Below are 16,755 nucleotides of genomic sequence, written 5' to 3'. Positions count from 1 at the left end.
GAAAATGGAAACATGTAGTTCCTTTAGTCATCATTGTCATCAAATAAATAAATAAAATAAAATGACAATGTGTTTAACGTTTTTTTTTTAATGGCTTTATAGCATTAACAATAATCTACTGTTGCGTTTTGGCAGATGCTACAATGATCATCACTGCAGCGTGACGCAAGGGGAAAAGGTTAGCTCCTGCTTATCGGATGCAATCGGATTTTTTCGGCCTCCTGCTTCGTGATTTCCGGGATTTCGTAGAAGTGGGTTCACAAAAAGCCCATGGTCCACGGCTGAAACAGTATCGCCCTCAAACATTGGGCAGCGATGTTAAGAGCAGCAAGACATCCGGTTTCGTGAATCTTTGCCTTCTGTGCTTTCGGTTGACGCTGTGAACTGGTCGGAATGAGTTTACAGAGTTGGTCAGTATGACAGCAGACCACAGTAAGCTCTCGTCCCAATAGTTACTTTAGTCACCACTTGTTGTTTTTTTCCGTTGGCCAGTCAAACAGCGGATCATCGGCGAGAGTGCAGCCGGTTACTTTTGAACATTAATGCTGTTTGGGACAAGACCGCACATTGACGGACAGGTAAGATTTACCAACGTCTTTTACAGTCGTTAGAGTAACACGTTACCTAATTGAACTGTTTGTTATGTAGCCTAACGTTACCTTTTAATGAACACACTTATACTTTTTCACTTGGGTTGTTTATTAATCAACGAGTCGTTTCGACTGGTTTCGTGAAACGATTCATTTGAAAGATCCGACTCAAAATGAATGAATCACCATCATTTGTAGTGTTCACGACATCGGTAGTATTTCAAGGTTTTGGTTTTAGCTCGAACCTGTATCACATTTCAAGATTGTTCAGGATAATAAGTAGCCTATGGTCGGTTCAGTCACTGACTGTTTAAGTGCTTGTTGACTCAGTGAGGCATAATAATGTTAACAAACATACACAGCATCAATTTCACAAGCTGGTTTGACTTCTTCCAGTATCCATTTCCTTCTTTTTGCTCTAAAATGACATGGATTTTAAGTGTAAAAACACATTGGTCTGATGTGACGGCAGTTTATAATATTAATCTTTAATATTAAATGCTCCAAGTATGGTATTTGAGTGTCTGTTATGTCTTTTAGAGGCTAAATATTTTAGATGGCCAAACTACCAACTGAAGGACATTTTTAGAATTACTCTAAAAGGCCTTCTACTTAAAAAAAAATATCAGTCAGACAACAGAACGCATGTGCAACACAATTTTCCTCAAAGTTTTGATCACGTGGATAATTTCGATTCTTAGTCGTTGAGTCATTTACATATCAAATATGATACTGCAGGCTTAGATAAGGTTCTGTCACCTCTGGTCACAAGACATTTACATTTACAACCAGCAAACAAAAATGTGCATACGACATCAATCTGCACTTTCTTTGCAGTTGACAGCTGTGTAAAGGACATCAATTGCTTATTGGATTAAATGATAGACTTATTTGACCCCAGACATTGTTTTTGTGGTCTTGATGTGAACTTTGTGTTACAGATCAAATGTAGTCTGCTGTCAGTTAAAGTGCAGAAACTTTAAAGATTAAACTCCTACTTCCTAACAGTTTTTCACATGTGCTTTTATGCGTGCCACAAACAGATTCTTTCTACAGTTTGGTGTTATAAACAAGGCCCTTGTCTGATTTGGTAAGGCTGATTAGAGCTTCGGCAGTTGTTTTTATTCAAGTTTGGCGCAGTGCTTGTGCTTCACCCATTTTTTCACATCCATTAGTCGGTGTGTGCCAGAAGATCCTGCTCCGCAACATTCTGGTTAGTCGGCTGTGGACATGTGAGCAGGCACTTCTGCCTGAACTGGTAGGGAAGGAAAATCAAACTGTCAGTGGAAATATTTTAGAAATGTTGTATAGTTACTATGTCCTGTCCGCCGCTGAGTAGTTCCTGGAACAGTCAGGTGGTTTGGGAGGTACTGTGACGCTACACTGATGACGTTAACCGCTGATGAATAGGTCACTGTGATGAGTCGCTAATACCTTTTAAAGCATTTCATTTAATTACCATACAACCATCTCTTGATTTCCCTGAAGCTTTGCATGGAAGTCTGATGGCTGTTGTTCTTTCACCTTGCAGAGTTTTTGTGAGAACCTCAGACGAACTGCTGAAGATTGAGGTGACTGTCGACATCTTCCAAATTTGCCAGGATGCCTATTCCTCCTCCTCCCCCTCCGCCTGGACCTCCACCAGCCCCCACCTTTAACCAGGTCAGTGTACAGCAAGGAGCAGCTAACATGGGTCTCGTCTCACTTCAGTGATTTATCCTCCTTGTTGTTTCCTTGACTCATATTACCTTTTTCCAACTCATATTACCTTTTTTATATAACCCCCACCCCCCCAAAAAAAACATGACCAATACCAACAATTATTAATTTAGAACTATAATAATTAAATTTACTTCCTAAAGTATCATTTATATATTTTACATAAAAAAGCTAATAATCTTATAGTTTAAGACACTGACTTTTGCACAGAGGCATGAGGATCTGCAGAGGTCCTCTCTTTTATATAAGTGTGTGATATATATACATATGTATATTTTTTTTGCATGTTGATTTCACTACATGACTTTCATTTTCTGGACCTTTTTAATATTATTAATAAGCAGTAAAGCATTTTTTCCTTTTTTCAATACATAATAATAAAAGATTATGCATTCTTGAAAAAAAAAAAATAAGATTAGGATTTAAAAAAAATGTATTCATTCTTTATGCCCCGCAAAAAAATATCATAATGAATTTTAATTCAGAAATTACCAACAAATCTTACCTTGGAAGAGAAATTCAATGAATTGCATTTTTTAATAAATGAAGAGAGCACTTTTTCAACATACTAATGTATTTATTTTCAGGCAAACACTGCAGCTCCGAAACTTCATCGAGATGAAGCGAAAGGAAGAGGAGCTCTGCTCTCAGACATCTGCAAAGGCACCAAACTGAAGAAGACCAGTGTGGTCAATGACAGAAGTGCACCTATAATTGAAAGTAAGTCATCTGTAGTGCACTACAGCTGAAAATACCATTAATGTTTGAGTGACCCAGTTAACCATTCAGTGTTTTTGTTTTGGCCTGAAGCTCGAGGTGGCAGCAGTGGTGGAGGTGGAGGTGGTGCTGGGCCAATGGGAGGGCTGTTCAGTGGAGGAGTGCCCAAACTACGACCAGTCGGAGGTATGTTCCCCTTTCACAGTAGTGTAGTGAATGGGTTTTTTTTTAGGGCTGCTCAATATGTAAAAAAAAAAACAACAGTGTCTATATATATATATATATATATCCTTTAGCATTTTTGGAGTAAAGTTCTATATACACACGTGCAGTTCATTAACTTCTTGGTTCATTTACTGTGAATCGAACCGTTCTGAAATGTGGATATCATGGGCATCAGAAGTGTAAATGAACACACAGAGACAACCTTCAGGCAGAAACCAATTGCTGTCAGCCCTGTAAAATAAAATATTGATGGTTTACCTTTTGAAAATAATGACAAAAATATTTGTAGTGTAATTTTATAGTTAAATGAAATTTTTATTTAAATTACTCGATTTTTATCTTGATTTTTAGTTTTTATTTTACAGTATTTTTACAATATATTTTTTATTTTTAGTATTTTAAATTCAGAATAATCACAATAAAAATAAAAATGTTATGGTCATATTTAATAAATCAAATGCAGTGGAAATGTGGCCTGGGAAACATCCAAGTTTTCTCAAATTGTTGATTGCTAAAAGGATTTCAAAGTCAAAACAAATCTTTAGAGTTTGAAAAAATGTACATTTATTTTTATTTTCTATGCAGATGCACTAACCAACAAAAGCACCCTGCTAACTCTAGAATGATTAAGGCTACGTCCACACGAAACCAGAGCTTTCCCTGTCCTGTCTTTATCTTTTCCCCTCATCTCAAGAAATATCTGCATCCACACAAAACCAGGAAACCGACACAAAATGATGTAGTATACATGCCAGACCAGTATGTGGCGCTGTAATTCTGCTACAGATATATGCTAAAAACAGAGAAGAAGACTTGGACTATGGTCATAAATTTTGCGCGTGCTATACAAACGAACATGGAACAATACATTTATTAATCTGTGTTAATGTTAGTTAATAAAAAACAATCGTTCAGTGTTTGTTCATGTTTTGATGCTGTTACGTGATGGAGCGGTGTCTGACTAGGGCCGAGACGTGGGCTGATGATGTCATCGCTTCAGGAATTATAGGTATTCTCTGTCCTGACGAAAACGCAAGGGCGCCGTTTTCAGGTTTATCCACTCTGGGACCCGGTTTAAAAAAAAAAATCTGATTCGCTCTCCCAAAACGGCGGATCCGTGTTCATGAAATGCCTATACGATAAAAAATGTATGTGTATACAGCTAAACCATTCTCCATGTGAATGGGTCCTAATTCTTTCCAAATTAAATAATCTGGTGAAAATCCATGCATTTCATAATTTGTTTCCATATCGCCATATATATATATTGCTGGAAAGAAAAATCACAGTGTTATTTTTTTCCAATTTTGTTCAGCCCTAATTATTATCTGAAGGTGTTTTATGAATGTGTCCACACAGACAGCTCCGTAGGAAGGTCAGCGGTGCGACCGCCTGCCTCTAGACTTTCAGTACCTCGAGCTCCAGGTAATTCTGAACCAGCCAGCTCCAGCCGCGCCACACCTCCAGAACAGGCACGAAATCAACGTCCCTCTCTGCCAGACTTCTCCAAAACATCTGCTACCAGCAGCTCCTCAAAACCCACTACCTCTGCTCCACCTCCACCCCTACCATTCAGTCGTGGTGGCAATCGCGGACCCTCCCCAGGCCAACAGGGTTCTGGGGCACACAGTCGTGAGAAACCCTTTCCAGAACCACCTGCAAGCAAGGGGCCTACACTGCCACCATCTTCTCCTCGGGATGGGCCTTCAAGACATCCCCCCGTTTCATCTCGCTTCTCTTCATCCTCCTCCCCTTCCTCAAATGCACCTCCTCCTTATCGTCAGCCGACTAATGCTGCAAATGGCAACTCGGCCCCTGAGTTGCCACAGAGACGAAACTCGCTGAACAAGAGAAGCCATGCCAATGCTCAGGCTCCCCCTCCTCCACCCCCTGCCCACCAGAACAGACGACCTGCACCACCATCACGCGATCCAGTGGGGCGTAGCACAGGTAAAATCCAAGTTGTGAGAATTAAGTGATCTAGGACAATTATATAGCGAATGCCATTGTAAAGACTGTAAATCTATCCAATACAGCCTCATTTTCATCCATGTTAAAGGAACACCCCACTATTTTTGAAAATATGCTCATTTTCCAACTCCTCCAGTTAAACAGTTGAGTTTTACCATTTTCGAATCCATTCAGCCGATCTCTGGGTCTGGTGGTATGGGTTCGAAAACGGTAAGACTCAACTGTTTAATTCTAGGGGAGTTGGAAAATTAGCATATTTTCAAAAATACTTCTTCAGCGGCCTTGGTTCCTGAAACATTTTTTTTCGCATAAGGATTTTAAAATCTTCGTGAATGAAACAAAGTCTCAGCTTTCAAATTTTGTCATTTTTTTAAAAGAAATTCAAACATAAAATGCTGTTTTGTGGCCCTTTAATGTGTCATGATAGAACGCTGTAGCGCCTCAGCTCAAGCGGCACATGAACCGATCATCTCTTCCTCTTCAGTTATAGCACGAAATGAAGATGAATGAACGTCAGAAGATTTCTTGTTTCAACTACGGAAAGACATCAATACATTTTACAATCATTTTTTGTTTTCAAGTTCAAGTCCACGATGTTAATCTACTCTCCTGCCTGGTTTGTTTGTCTGTCAGACAAAATGGCAGATTCTGCGTAATGATTTATCAGATCACCTGTCAGTCAAACTCGCGGTGAAGGATAAATTGCTCTAAAACCAAATGAACAAGTTTTCAAGTTTGCAGAAATGTAAGCTCTGCAATGAATGAAAAGGCACCATAAAATCTGCAAAAATATTTTAACATTGGTCTTGTACACTGTAGCTTTATGATAGATTTGTGTAAGAAACAGAATGAAATTTCGGTCACACAAAGCTGTCGCAAGGCTTCTGAAAATTTGAAATTTAGCTAACAAGTAATAAATAACATATTTGTAGTGATTTTATGATGCTGCTTTTTTTAATGCTTGACAAAAGTGACAAACCAACATTTTGACAACTGAAAATATTATGCTGAAAAAAATGTTTTTTGGTTTTGGAAAAAATAGTATCGGAGGACCAAAATTATTGACTGAAAATTTTAAAGACATTTTATTAGCTCTTCTCTGATGTGTTTTGATTTTCATCATCTATTTAATGCACACAACATGGATAATCAAGACGTTAAAAATAGCAATACGTAAAATTTGTTGGGCTGAAATATAGAGAGGAGGTTTGTTAAGGAATAATATAGTAAATGTAGACCTCTTTTAAAATGAAGTGTTCATTCAGCTCCTCAGGTTATTCCTCATACATCTCATAACGGGGTTCGGCAAATGCCACCCCCTTACCGCGGGCCACAAACATCTTCTGAACCTCCTAGTCGAGGGAAGCCCCCTCCTCTCTCCTCTACTGGACGCCAGTCTTCAGGACATGCACCTCCTCCTCCTCCACCTCTCCGCAATGGACATGCGTCATCTACCCCCAAGTCTTTTTCTGGTGAGTTCCATCAGTTCATTCTATTAGTTCCTGATTTGTTTGCATGTGGGAAGCACTCTTAGATCAGAACTTTGATTTTGGTTGTGGATCTGTAGTCTACTGTGCATCAGCACATGAAAATAACCCAGAAGTCAAATGAGCTCTCAGTAATTCAAATGCGGCCCACTTATTTCCTCGTTACACCTGTCAACAAAGCCTTCTTAGAACACGGAGATGTTATACCAGATAAGTAGTTCTGAAAAATAAGGTCGTCATTTTACCCAGTGGCCTGATCATTACTTTACAAAACAGAGTTTTAATGTAAATCAAACAGGTGGGGATTCATGATGGAATTCAGGCACGTGCAAAGGGGGGTGCGATGTGTGCCTGAGCACCTGCCCCTTCCCCTCGATGCCCAAAGTGCCCTTTTGCCAAAGCAAATGTTTTAGGTTTTTTTAGTAATTAAACACTTTTGTGAAGGGCTTTCCAATCTTAACTATTAGTAAAACGAATGAATAACAATTTAGCTGTAAATAAAATGATTCACTTGATGGCCTTTGACCTGACGATCTCATCCGGGACGATTCCACACGTTAGTCATTTAGCACACTACACATCCGCGAGTGGTGTGCTGCTTGTATATTTATAGTATTAAACGATTAGTATTTTACAAGAACGACGTGAAGAGAGTATGCACAGCTGTTGGTTATATTGCTGTTTTTTGATTGGTTTATAAAGGCTACTACGAACATTCTTCCCCATTTTAATCACAGAATGAAGCAGGAAATATATTTTATAGTTTCTATACTAAATTATATGTCAATCGGTACTGCATTATTCATGTAGTTTATTTATTTATTACCTGGAGATAACTTGGAAAAACACTCATAAACCATACATTTTCGCAACGTCTTCACGTTTCATCAGTAAAAACGTTTCTGCTATTTATTCCGCTCAGCTACAGTGATTTTGTCCATATTAGGGATTTCCTGCATGGCATAAGTTATTACTTCTATGAGTTTGTTTTGGACTTTCTTGCGCAATAGTGCCCTCTGTCTTCGTGTATGAATGAAACATGCACTGCATTGAGAGAGTTCAGCACTCCTGATATTCACATCTCCTATTGATACTGTCTCTTTAAATTTAAATCTAGATTTAAATCTAAAAACCTTGTGAACATAACAGTCTGAATTAAGTCTGGGGGACTTAATAACATTTTATTAAAATGCAATATTTGTATGTTATTTGACAAACTATTCATACTTTGAACTATTATTATTATTACAGTATTTTTTCAGATTATAACGTTTCATATCATCGCAAAAACATTTGTGGAAAAAATGGTTCTAATAGCCACATTAAAAATTAAATGAATGTGCTAATCTTGACATGGTAGTTAAACATCTTCATATACAAAGCTACTTGTCCACTAGATAGCGCATAAAATAGTTCTGTCATTGATTGATAAAGGTTTTATATTCATTAAATTTCTTTCTCTTCTCAGATGATTTTGAGTCCAAGTATTCCTTCCACCCAATAGCGGACCTTCCCCCGCCTGAAGAATACAGACCCTTCCAGAAGATCTATCCCAGCCAAAACATCAAGAGTAAAGACCTTACTTTTAACTTTGACCTATTATATATCCATAAAGATAAACCTTTACAGATTGTGTTGTACACATTTCCTCAGGTCCTCTGTATCTTTATTTCTCCAGCTTTAGTGAGAGGTGTTCCTCCACTGCCTCCAGTTGGAGGAAGATGAACACTGTTCAGAGAAGTGAAGGACCACGAAAAGCTGACGTATAAACACATACACAAATACGTACATGCGTACACAGTATGCATTTATGTGTGTCTGCCACACAAACATTAATTACACTTTCAGATACATCTCAAAATGTGACATCTTTCAAAGGGCAGCACTATGAACACCTACATGATCTCTGATTCAGACCACTCCAGAATGCTGTACCTCTAGACCTAAAAACACTGTGCAATATTCCTGTGCTGCCTAGAAATGCACCTTTCAATATTTTCTCAGATGACAGCGGCACAGCAATGTGAAAGCACACAACTGCGGTTAACATGAAGCTTGATGTGTACATTACAAAACAAATATTTTTTATTCAATGACAAAATGTGTAGCACTTGTAAATTATTGATGGCTATGGATATCAGACAGTCATGTCGTTTTATATATTTTTATTCTTCTTATTTTCCTTTTATTTCCAAATCAGTCAGGAATGAGTTCAATTCTGAAAGTGTTTGCTTACACTGCAAAGGCCATGAAACAGCCTTGTACCTTGTTCATTCCACAGCTGTGTTTTCCTCCTCACACTACAGAGTAAGAAAATACAACGGCCAGTATGGTCGCGTAGGTTTTAAGAGAAGCTGATTTTAAAATAAATAATAATAATATTCTTTTTGAATCTAAACGACAAAGTGCCTTTGGATCTGTTGGAGACTTGGTCTTGTTGGAGATCTGTGTTTTTGAAACCGTACACAAGTAGTGCAATCTTCTGGCTCTTCTGCACACTTCCACCTGCTGGAGACCAATGTTTCTGGGTCATTTATAGACTGCATTTTCATTTCAGGAAATCAATTTAAGTAGATTTTGTATAAAACACTACATGTTTTTTAATGAAGAGACCAAGTACTTTAATAATGTTATATAGGATTTTAATAATGTTATATAGGAGTATAGAACTGTATAATTGGGATTTGGTGAACAATAATTCTGACTTTTTGAATGTCTTAAAATATGTGTCATTGTTATTCTGAAATAAAAGGTGGGAATGGGTATTAAATTGTGCTTCTTTAAAATAATGACGATTCGGCGATGTATGTTAATACATTTTGCTTTATAATTGGTCTTTCAATTATCAAGTATTTCAGAGAGTCCTAGAATTTTTCAAGTCTGGGAATGGTTGAGGGCTTGGGGTTTTCATAGGACAATGAACAGGGATGAGGAGGCTCAGACAGGAACCTCTGGGCCATGAGAGGATCTTCTGGGATCACAGTGACCATGACATGGAGCTCTTCCATTAAATCAGTTGTGACCGGGCATTATGGGAATGTCCAAAAACAAGCAATAACATTGAATACTAATATACCACTTAAACCCAAGGTGCTAGACACTACATATGGTACTAAGTGAACTAAGTGAATTTTAACTGTTTCTTTTTTCTTATTAGGTGACCTGAAATAAAAAAAGAAAATGAAATGAGAGTTATTTTTTACATATATCACACTTAAAAGAGACTTTATTTGACTTTAAATTTCTACCCATGTCACAAACAACATTTGTGACCCTGGAGCACAAAACCAGTCTTAAGTCTCTGGGGTATATTTGTAGCAATAGCAAAAAAAAAAAAAAAAAAAAAACATTGTATAGGTCAATATAATTGATTTTTCTTTCATGCCAAAAATCTTTAGGATATTAAGTAAAGATCATGTTTCATGAAGATATTTTATCAAAACTTAATTAATGTTTAGTAATAAGAATTTCATTTGGACATCTTTAAAGGCGATTTACTCAATATTTAGATTTTTTTTTTTTTTGCACCCTCAGATTCCAGATTTTCAAATAGTTGTCAAATAGGCCAAATATTGTCCCATCATACATTTACATTTTTTCGTTTGGCTGACACTTTTATCCAAAGCGACTTACAATTGCTATATATGTCAGAGGTCACACACCTCTGGAGCAACTAGGGGTTAAGTGTCTTGCTCAGGGACACATTGGTGTCTCACAGTGGATTCAAACCCGGGTCTTTCACACCAAGGGCATGTGTCTTATTCACTGCGCCAACACCACCCCATCATAACAAACCATACATCAAAGGAAAGATGTAAAAATCTAAGTTAACCCTTATGACTGGTTTTGTGGTCCAGGGTAACATATAAAAACAAATACACAAAACAACAGGGAGTGTTGAAGATGATCTAAGGCTCAACCAGTAAACCATGAATGGTAAAGGATTTGCTCCAAAGCAATCTGCTGGCAGCATTCGGTAGAACGATGAGAGAGAGAGAAAAACACGAGACGGATTAAAACCTTGAACTTTACAAATTGCACACCAGCTCAAAAGAAGACCATGATCCACTACATTTTGATCTAAAGCAGGAAATATCAACCAGACACATGATTCAGCCAAATAATAATTAAATATTATATATGGATATAACAATGATTCTTCAGTTTTGATAAGGTTTAGGGTAAATTATATCTCCATGAATGGACAGTCATCTACTGAAAGAAAGATAACATTTTTTTTTTCTTCTGGTGGTGCACATAGTTTCATCTGTTTAAAGATTGGACAAATGTCTTGGAATTGCTTGTACTGCTAACTCTGTGGCATAATTCATGTTCATAAATGTAAAATTACTGACTGTATGCCCAATTTTAGGCTTTTTATTTTTTGTATTGATCTAAAACTGTTGCTCATCACTTAAGAAGAAAGCTGCTAAAGCAGCTGTACTGATGAAAAAAAGATAGATTTCACAGCATGTCTGTTAGGTTCTTATTTGTTTTTCTGTTCATTTTTTTTCTTTATCTATTTGTTTAGGCCTAATAATTTTATTAGACTACCTAACACTGTTTTGTATTCTGGTTTTATATATACTTTATTGCTCTGCATCAGTTCAAGTCATATGTTGTTTTTTTAAATACTATTTCTGTATGTATCCCCTGTGAGTGTTATATGTTAAATTAACTAAAAAGAAAGAAATATGCATAACATCCAAGCCAGTTTTTTAGATGAGTAAATACAAAATGGGCATAAAAGACGAAAAACTTTCAATGAATAGGAGCTAATACTAATAGTATGTCACATATAAGGAACGAGAGAAACCATTGTATAATCGAATATTTCAACATTTGTTTTTTTGAGTGCGTGCGTTTATGAAACAGAAATGAGCCTGTCACTGTGAAAATCTGGTCTATACACCTGGATGATTAAAATAAATTTGTCGAGAGTGGATAGTGATGGTAGAATACCTGTCTTCTATATATACACATCAAAACTTTCTTAATAACTCCCGGGAAATTCTTTGCGCCAAAATACCAACAAAGAAATACCCGCCATTACAGTCAAGTCAATGTGGGAAGGGACTAAGAATCCTATTGGCTCCTTAAAACCAAAAGGAACCCCAACAACCAATGAAATGCGCTGTCATGAGAGCCACGTCACACGCCAGCGCGTCAGCTGTTCAGAGAGGAGGTCAAGGCAGCAGATTTGGCGCTAGTTTGACGTCGGGTGAGAGTGTGCGGTGAGGAGCTTGTTCCCAGAGATCTACAACTTGTGATCATCGTAGCGATTGTCAACACAAATTCAGGTTTATTCAGGTAAGACATTAAATATATTCGTTCTATAGTTCTTAAAAGATTATTGTGCAGTATTTTAAAATAGGATTTTTCAGTGTTGTGCGCGTGAACAAACAGCTTGGCGCCAAATACTCCCCACAACAGGCATGGCTCGCTTAACTTATAATTTACAGTATTTGTTGAATATACTGGTTCTAAAACATTTTTTGTTAATGTACTTATTTTTGTACCGTAAAGCATTTAACAAAATAAGTAACTTAATCACAATGTGCCTGTTGGTTCAGTCAATAAATTGATGGTTATCGTTTGAGCTGTGTGATTCTGCACAAAATGGGTTAACCTTAAGTCTTTGTTTTTTTTTGTCTAACTTGATACGACTACAAACAACCCCCAACAGCTTTTAGGTTAGTATGGCTATGTTAATGACTTTTGCACCTCAAGTGTCTCAGTGGAAAAACTACTACACTTACTTGCTAAATTCTTGATGGGTTATCTCGGTTTCCTCCTCAAGCCATTGTGCATTAGAGGTTATTCATCGCTGATTTAAAATAAGTCACTGTGCTTTTTCTTTCAGATCTGCTTTCTGGTTTAAACCTAAAAATGCCCAGCACTCGCTCCCAGAATCAGCCCACCATTCAGTTCCCCCGAAGGAAGTCTTCCAGATTGGGTTCTCGCCCTAAAAACTCCTCTGAGAATGCAGTGGACGTCCAGGCCATCCCTCTGTCCCCTAGAAAGTCAAATGTGGGCGATTCGCTCACTGTCTGTCGGTCTCCCAGGAATTCGGTGTTGAAAAACACCTCTTCGTCTGAGAGGCTGCCCTTGAGCCCCCGCAAACGTACAGGTGTGTAACTCGTCACCTTTAAGCAACCTTTATGATTGTTGTTCTTACAGTAACGTGTTATGCCTTGAATCTTGGTTTTCAGGTGACGAGAACGGCTGTAACCTCCCGGCGTCTATGCTTGGCTCTCCTCCGAAGCAGCGCTGTGCTCCTCTGTGCTCCCCTCGCAAACTGTCCTTTAATGAGAACACACCGGTCCTCTCCTCACCTCCACGTCCCACACCGGCGTCACCCAAGATTCCCCTGTCTCCTGTTTCACGTCCATCGCCAAAACGGCTGCAAGAAACCCCCTGCACAAACCCGATCCCCCGAACAGAGGGAAAGCTCCCTGTTACCCGACTCTTTCCTGTAAAAAGTATGTTCTACGTGTTTGTTGGCTAATTTGCTTAAATATATTTAAATCTGTGTCCAGTTGTTGATATTTGATAGGTAAACTGTGTCTCTGTTGTGGTCTCTTTCCTGCAGAGTCGGGCTATCAGAGTATAAAGCAGGCTCTTCACACTGCAGTCCCTGAACGTCTTCTCTCTCGTGAGGCAGAGAGAGCTGCCATTGTCTCCTTCCTGGAGAACCATGTGGTGGCGGAGAAACCCTCCAGCCTCTATATCTCTGGAGCTCCTGGCACAGGCAAGACCGCCTGTCTGAACTGTGTCCTCCAAGAACAAAAGGTGAGCTCAAGAGAAAATATGCTGGTTTCTAACTCTAAAATCACTTAAGAATACACTAGTGATTTAAAAGTTTGGGGTCAACAATGCCCCTGTCACACTGCGATTCTGGAAAATCGCGGGTAATGTGTCCCGGCAGGCGCTAGGTTTTGCACTTTAACCCGGAATCTGTGCATGCGTTCACACACAACCCTTAAAGACACGTGACATAAGTGTGTGACCATGTACGAGTAGAAAACGCTAGGCACGTTAACTTTCACTTAAGCTGGCGAACGATCTCGGTGTCAGCGTAGAAAGTGTGGAACTAACTGATCTCTGCTTCATTACAGTTTGGAGATTTTTTTCGGCGCCATCGTTCATCAAAAAGTTGTGCGATAAAGTGTGTCATTACTACGACACGGCCTTTACTGCATTAGTTCTGGCTTTTGTTCACACAGCGCTCATTCCGGGACTGAATCCAGAAGTGTTGCTGGGTCCCCGACCCGGGATCAATCCCAGGACGTGTTTTCTTTCACACAGAAGGCGACCCGGTAATTTTCCGGGTCCGACGTGCAGTGTGAAAAGAGCTCAAGACAAGCAAGATGCATTAAAACTGATGTTTAAAATGGTTACGGTTTTAATGACATGCAGTTCTTGTCAAATGTATTAGTTTCCACAAAAAAATTAAGCAGCACAACCGTTTTCAACACTGATAATAAGTGTTTCTTGAGCAGCAAGTCATTTGATTTATTATTTAAAAAACGTCGTCATTTCACAGTAGGAAATATTTTACTGTAGGTCTTATTATCAGCATAGGAGATTTCTTTTAAAAAGCATTTCCAAAGGAATCTTCCCAACCCTTAAGTTTTGAATGGTATTGTAACATGAACTTACAATTAAAGTACACACAAAAACCATGGTACTTATGATCCACTGTCTTCTCTTGTTTGAAGGCTTTGCTGAAAGGGGTTCAGACTGTGCTCATCAACTGTATGAACCTGCGGAGCTCACACGCCATCTTTCCACTGCTGGGAGAGAGATTGGGCGTTCCAAAGGGCAACAGCGAGGCTCGGCTGGAGAAACTCCTGACCAGCTCTGGGCCCACGGTGTAAGTCAGCTTGGGCTCCTCTTCCGCTAAATTGCATGAAGATCAGTTTTGTAGTCTGATTCAAACCGATCTTATTCTTTTGAGTAATTCCTGTGGTTTTTTGTGTGGAACAGCCTGTTGGTTCTGGATGAGATGGACCAGTTGGACAGCAAGTCTCAGGAGGTTCTCTACACCATCTTTGAGTGGCCTTACCTGCCCAACTCACGTGTTTGTCTCATTGGTACGGCTGTCATGCGTTTATCTTCCCAACTTAACAATCTTGGAACGCGGACTGTTCTGAATGTCTGCTTACTGGTGAACTTTGACCCCTTAGGTATTGCTAATGCATTGGACCTGACGGACCGTATTCTGCCCAGGCTTCAGGCGAAACCACACTGCCGACCCAAACTTCTCAACTTTCCCCCCTACAGTCGTGAGGAGCTTAATGCCATTGTCCAAGACCGGCTCACACAAGTATGCCTAGTTGCATATTTCCCTGTTATCCGTACTTCTCCAAACTCACATTCTCAGGTAATAATACATAGCTGTGTGTGTTCAGGTATCAGGTGAAGGTGTTCTGGATTCAGCGGCAGTTCAGTTCTGTGCCAGAAAAGTGTCAGCTGTGTCAGGAGATGCCCGCAAAGCTCTCGACATATGCAGGTGAGAGAACCGGGTTTAAACGGCTGAAACGAGAGTGTGACCCTTAGTTTTGAGAGGTCCTCACACATTTGTGTCTGTCCATCAGGAGGGCCGTGGAGATCGTGGAAGCAGCTGACCGGTCCAAAATGGCATCTGATCCCGCAGCCGGCCCTAAAGGTAGGAATCGCTGCATATTTTCCAGAAAATAAGATTGCATCAATACATCGGCGTGTAGGTCCTTATGTTATCACCAGGATAGATTGTCTATAGAGAAAAAGAAATGAGGGATTTGTCTCTCTTTTCTTGTTGCAGTGTCACGGGTGAGCGTTCCTCAGGTGGCGCGGGTTTTGACTGAGGTGTATGGTGACCGCATGGCATCCAGCAGCGGGGATGGCGAGAGCTTCCCTTTGCAGCAGAAGCTTCTGGTCTGCTGTATGCTTCTAATCGTCCGTAGCGGCAAGAGCAAAGAGGTCCAGTTGGGCAAGGTGAGTCAAACTTTGATCGTCTCTGTATTTTAAAATGAAAATCGTTTCCAAGCACTGTCACTTCAGTGTTCAGAATCCAGAGAAGTTATCCTGTGGGTGATAACCTTGTGTGTTTGTCCAGCTGTGTGAGGTGTACAGTAAGCTGTGTAAGCAGAGGCAGGTGGGAGGAGTCGGACAGACCGAGTGTCTGTCTCTCTGCAGTCTGCTGGAGAGCAGGGGAATCTTCACACTCAAAAAGGCCAAGGAGGCGCGATTGACTAAAGTAAGAGCAGTTCTGAATCCTGAATAGTATGGCCTTTGTGAAATCTTGATTTAAGCTCAGTTATGCTTTAGCTGTTCACGTTCTGTGAGGATCTGTGCACTGTCCACGTGCAGATGTCAGTGCACAGCCCTGTTTTGTGTCCATACATCAGCACATGCACGAGTCGAGTGTTGAGACAGATTGAGTCCACTAGGTGGTACTGTGCATGTGTCAAACTCTAGTATACTTCTGAAAGCTGTGCACGAGACCGAGCAGAATGTGGATAAAGTATGCCTTAAGGTTTTCAGTGAATCAGTATCTTGGTTCATTTCAACTTAATGATGGATTTTAATTTCAGTATGGCTTTCTCTTTTCTAGATCTCCCTGAAGATTGAAGAGCGAGACGTGGAGAATGCTTTGAAGGATCGCACTCTGCTTGGAAGCATATTAGCGGCTGGTCTGCCATAAGTTCCCTGATTTTAACTTTTTTAATTCATTTTACTTTTTTCACCTCATTTGTCTATTTTATATTGCTTAGATGTGAAAGTCTTGTTTAAAATGAAATGTGCCGTTTTATAGTGATTATTTGATCCAAAAGGGTTGATTTCTCCATTATGTTTGTGTCAAACATTTGCCTGCCTTTTTAAGTGTATGGATGTTTTTTTAATATATGCATTCATAGATTGGCATAAACTCTTCCGATTCAAAACAGAAGATATTGCCTTCTATATTAATTTGTACATCAGCTTTGTAATGATTTTTTTAGGGGGATGTGCAGTTTTAATAAACCAGAATGTACACACGTTTGTTCCCGAGTCGATTGTTT

The 16,755-nt window shown here is 39.3% G+C and overlaps 2 protein-coding genes across 4 annotated transcripts; both read left to right on the top strand.

The window, feature by feature from the left end:
- The first annotated feature begins 188 nt into the window (after positions 1-188).
- Positions 189-9,498, top strand: LOC128022476 (WAS/WASL-interacting protein family member 2). Of its 3 annotated transcripts, XM_052610106.1 has the most exons (11): positions 189-410; positions 493-578; positions 1,634-1,680; positions 1,766-1,848; positions 2,122-2,252; positions 2,897-3,029; positions 3,120-3,212; positions 4,611-5,201; positions 6,488-6,694; positions 8,178-8,279; positions 8,388-9,498. In XM_052610106.1, exons 5-11 carry the CDS (start codon positions 2,193-2,195, stop codon positions 8,432-8,434), a joined length of 1,233 nt encoding a protein of 410 aa, XP_052466066.1. In that variant the 5' UTR covers positions 189-410; positions 493-578; positions 1,634-1,680; positions 1,766-1,848; positions 2,122-2,192; the 3' UTR covers positions 8,435-9,498. The 3 variants fall into 3 exon arrangements, with proteins under 3 accessions (XP_052466066.1, XP_052466065.1, XP_052466064.1); XM_052610105.1 differs by lacking the exons at positions 1,634-1,680; positions 1,766-1,848 and having other exon boundaries at positions 190-410; XM_052610104.1 differs by lacking the exons at positions 1,634-1,680; positions 1,766-1,848 and having other exon boundaries at positions 190-578.
- A 2,354-nt stretch (positions 9,499-11,852) lies between these two features.
- On the top strand, positions 11,853-16,731 carry cdc6 (cell division cycle 6 homolog (S. cerevisiae)). Its single transcript, XM_052610099.1, has 12 exons — positions 11,853-12,019; positions 12,573-12,839; positions 12,922-13,191; positions 13,302-13,501; positions 14,431-14,585; positions 14,699-14,805; positions 14,899-15,038; positions 15,124-15,224; positions 15,310-15,380; positions 15,516-15,688; positions 15,810-15,950; positions 16,308-16,731. Exons 2-12 carry the CDS (start codon positions 12,599-12,601, stop codon positions 16,395-16,397), a joined length of 1,689 nt encoding a protein of 562 aa, XP_052466059.1. The 5' UTR covers positions 11,853-12,019; positions 12,573-12,598; the 3' UTR covers positions 16,398-16,731.
- Positions 16,732-16,755: the final 24 nt, after the last annotated feature.

Source organism: Carassius gibelio, chromosome A11 (assembly GCF_023724105.1).
Source record: "Carassius gibelio isolate Cgi1373 ecotype wild population from Czech Republic chromosome A11, carGib1.2-hapl.c, whole genome shotgun sequence".
Classification (NCBI taxonomy): Eukaryota; Metazoa; Chordata; class Actinopteri; order Cypriniformes; family Cyprinidae; genus Carassius; species Carassius gibelio.
This window is presented reverse-complemented; position numbering and strand designations above follow the sequence as displayed.

What these genes read in the sequence shown, in the direction of transcription:
- LOC128022476 (XM_052610106.1), top strand. Translation starts at nt 2,193, where the DNA reads ATGCCTATTCCTCCTCCTCCCCCTCCGCCTGGACCTCCACCAGCCCCC. An exon ending in TCCAGTGGGGCGTAGCACAG is followed by an intron (nt 5,202 to 6,487) that starts GTAAAATCCAAG and finishes GTGTTCATTCAG; the next exon opens with CTCCTCAGGTTATTCCTCAT. An exon ending in TACCCCCAAGTCTTTTTCTG is followed by an intron (nt 6,695 to 8,177) that starts GTGAGTTCCATC and finishes TTCTCTTCTCAG; the next exon opens with ATGATTTTGAGTCCAAGTAT.
- cdc6 (XM_052610099.1), top strand. Translation starts at nt 12,599, where the DNA reads ATGCCCAGCACTCGCTCCCAGAATCAGCCCACCATTCAGTTCCCCCGA. An exon ending in AAGAGGTCCAGTTGGGCAAG is followed by an intron (nt 15,689 to 15,809) that starts GTGAGTCAAACT and finishes GTGTTTGTCCAG; the next exon opens with CTGTGTGAGGTGTACAGTAA. An exon ending in AGGAGGCGCGATTGACTAAA is followed by an intron (nt 15,951 to 16,307) that starts GTAAGAGCAGTT and finishes TCTCTTTTCTAG; the next exon opens with ATCTCCCTGAAGATTGAAGA.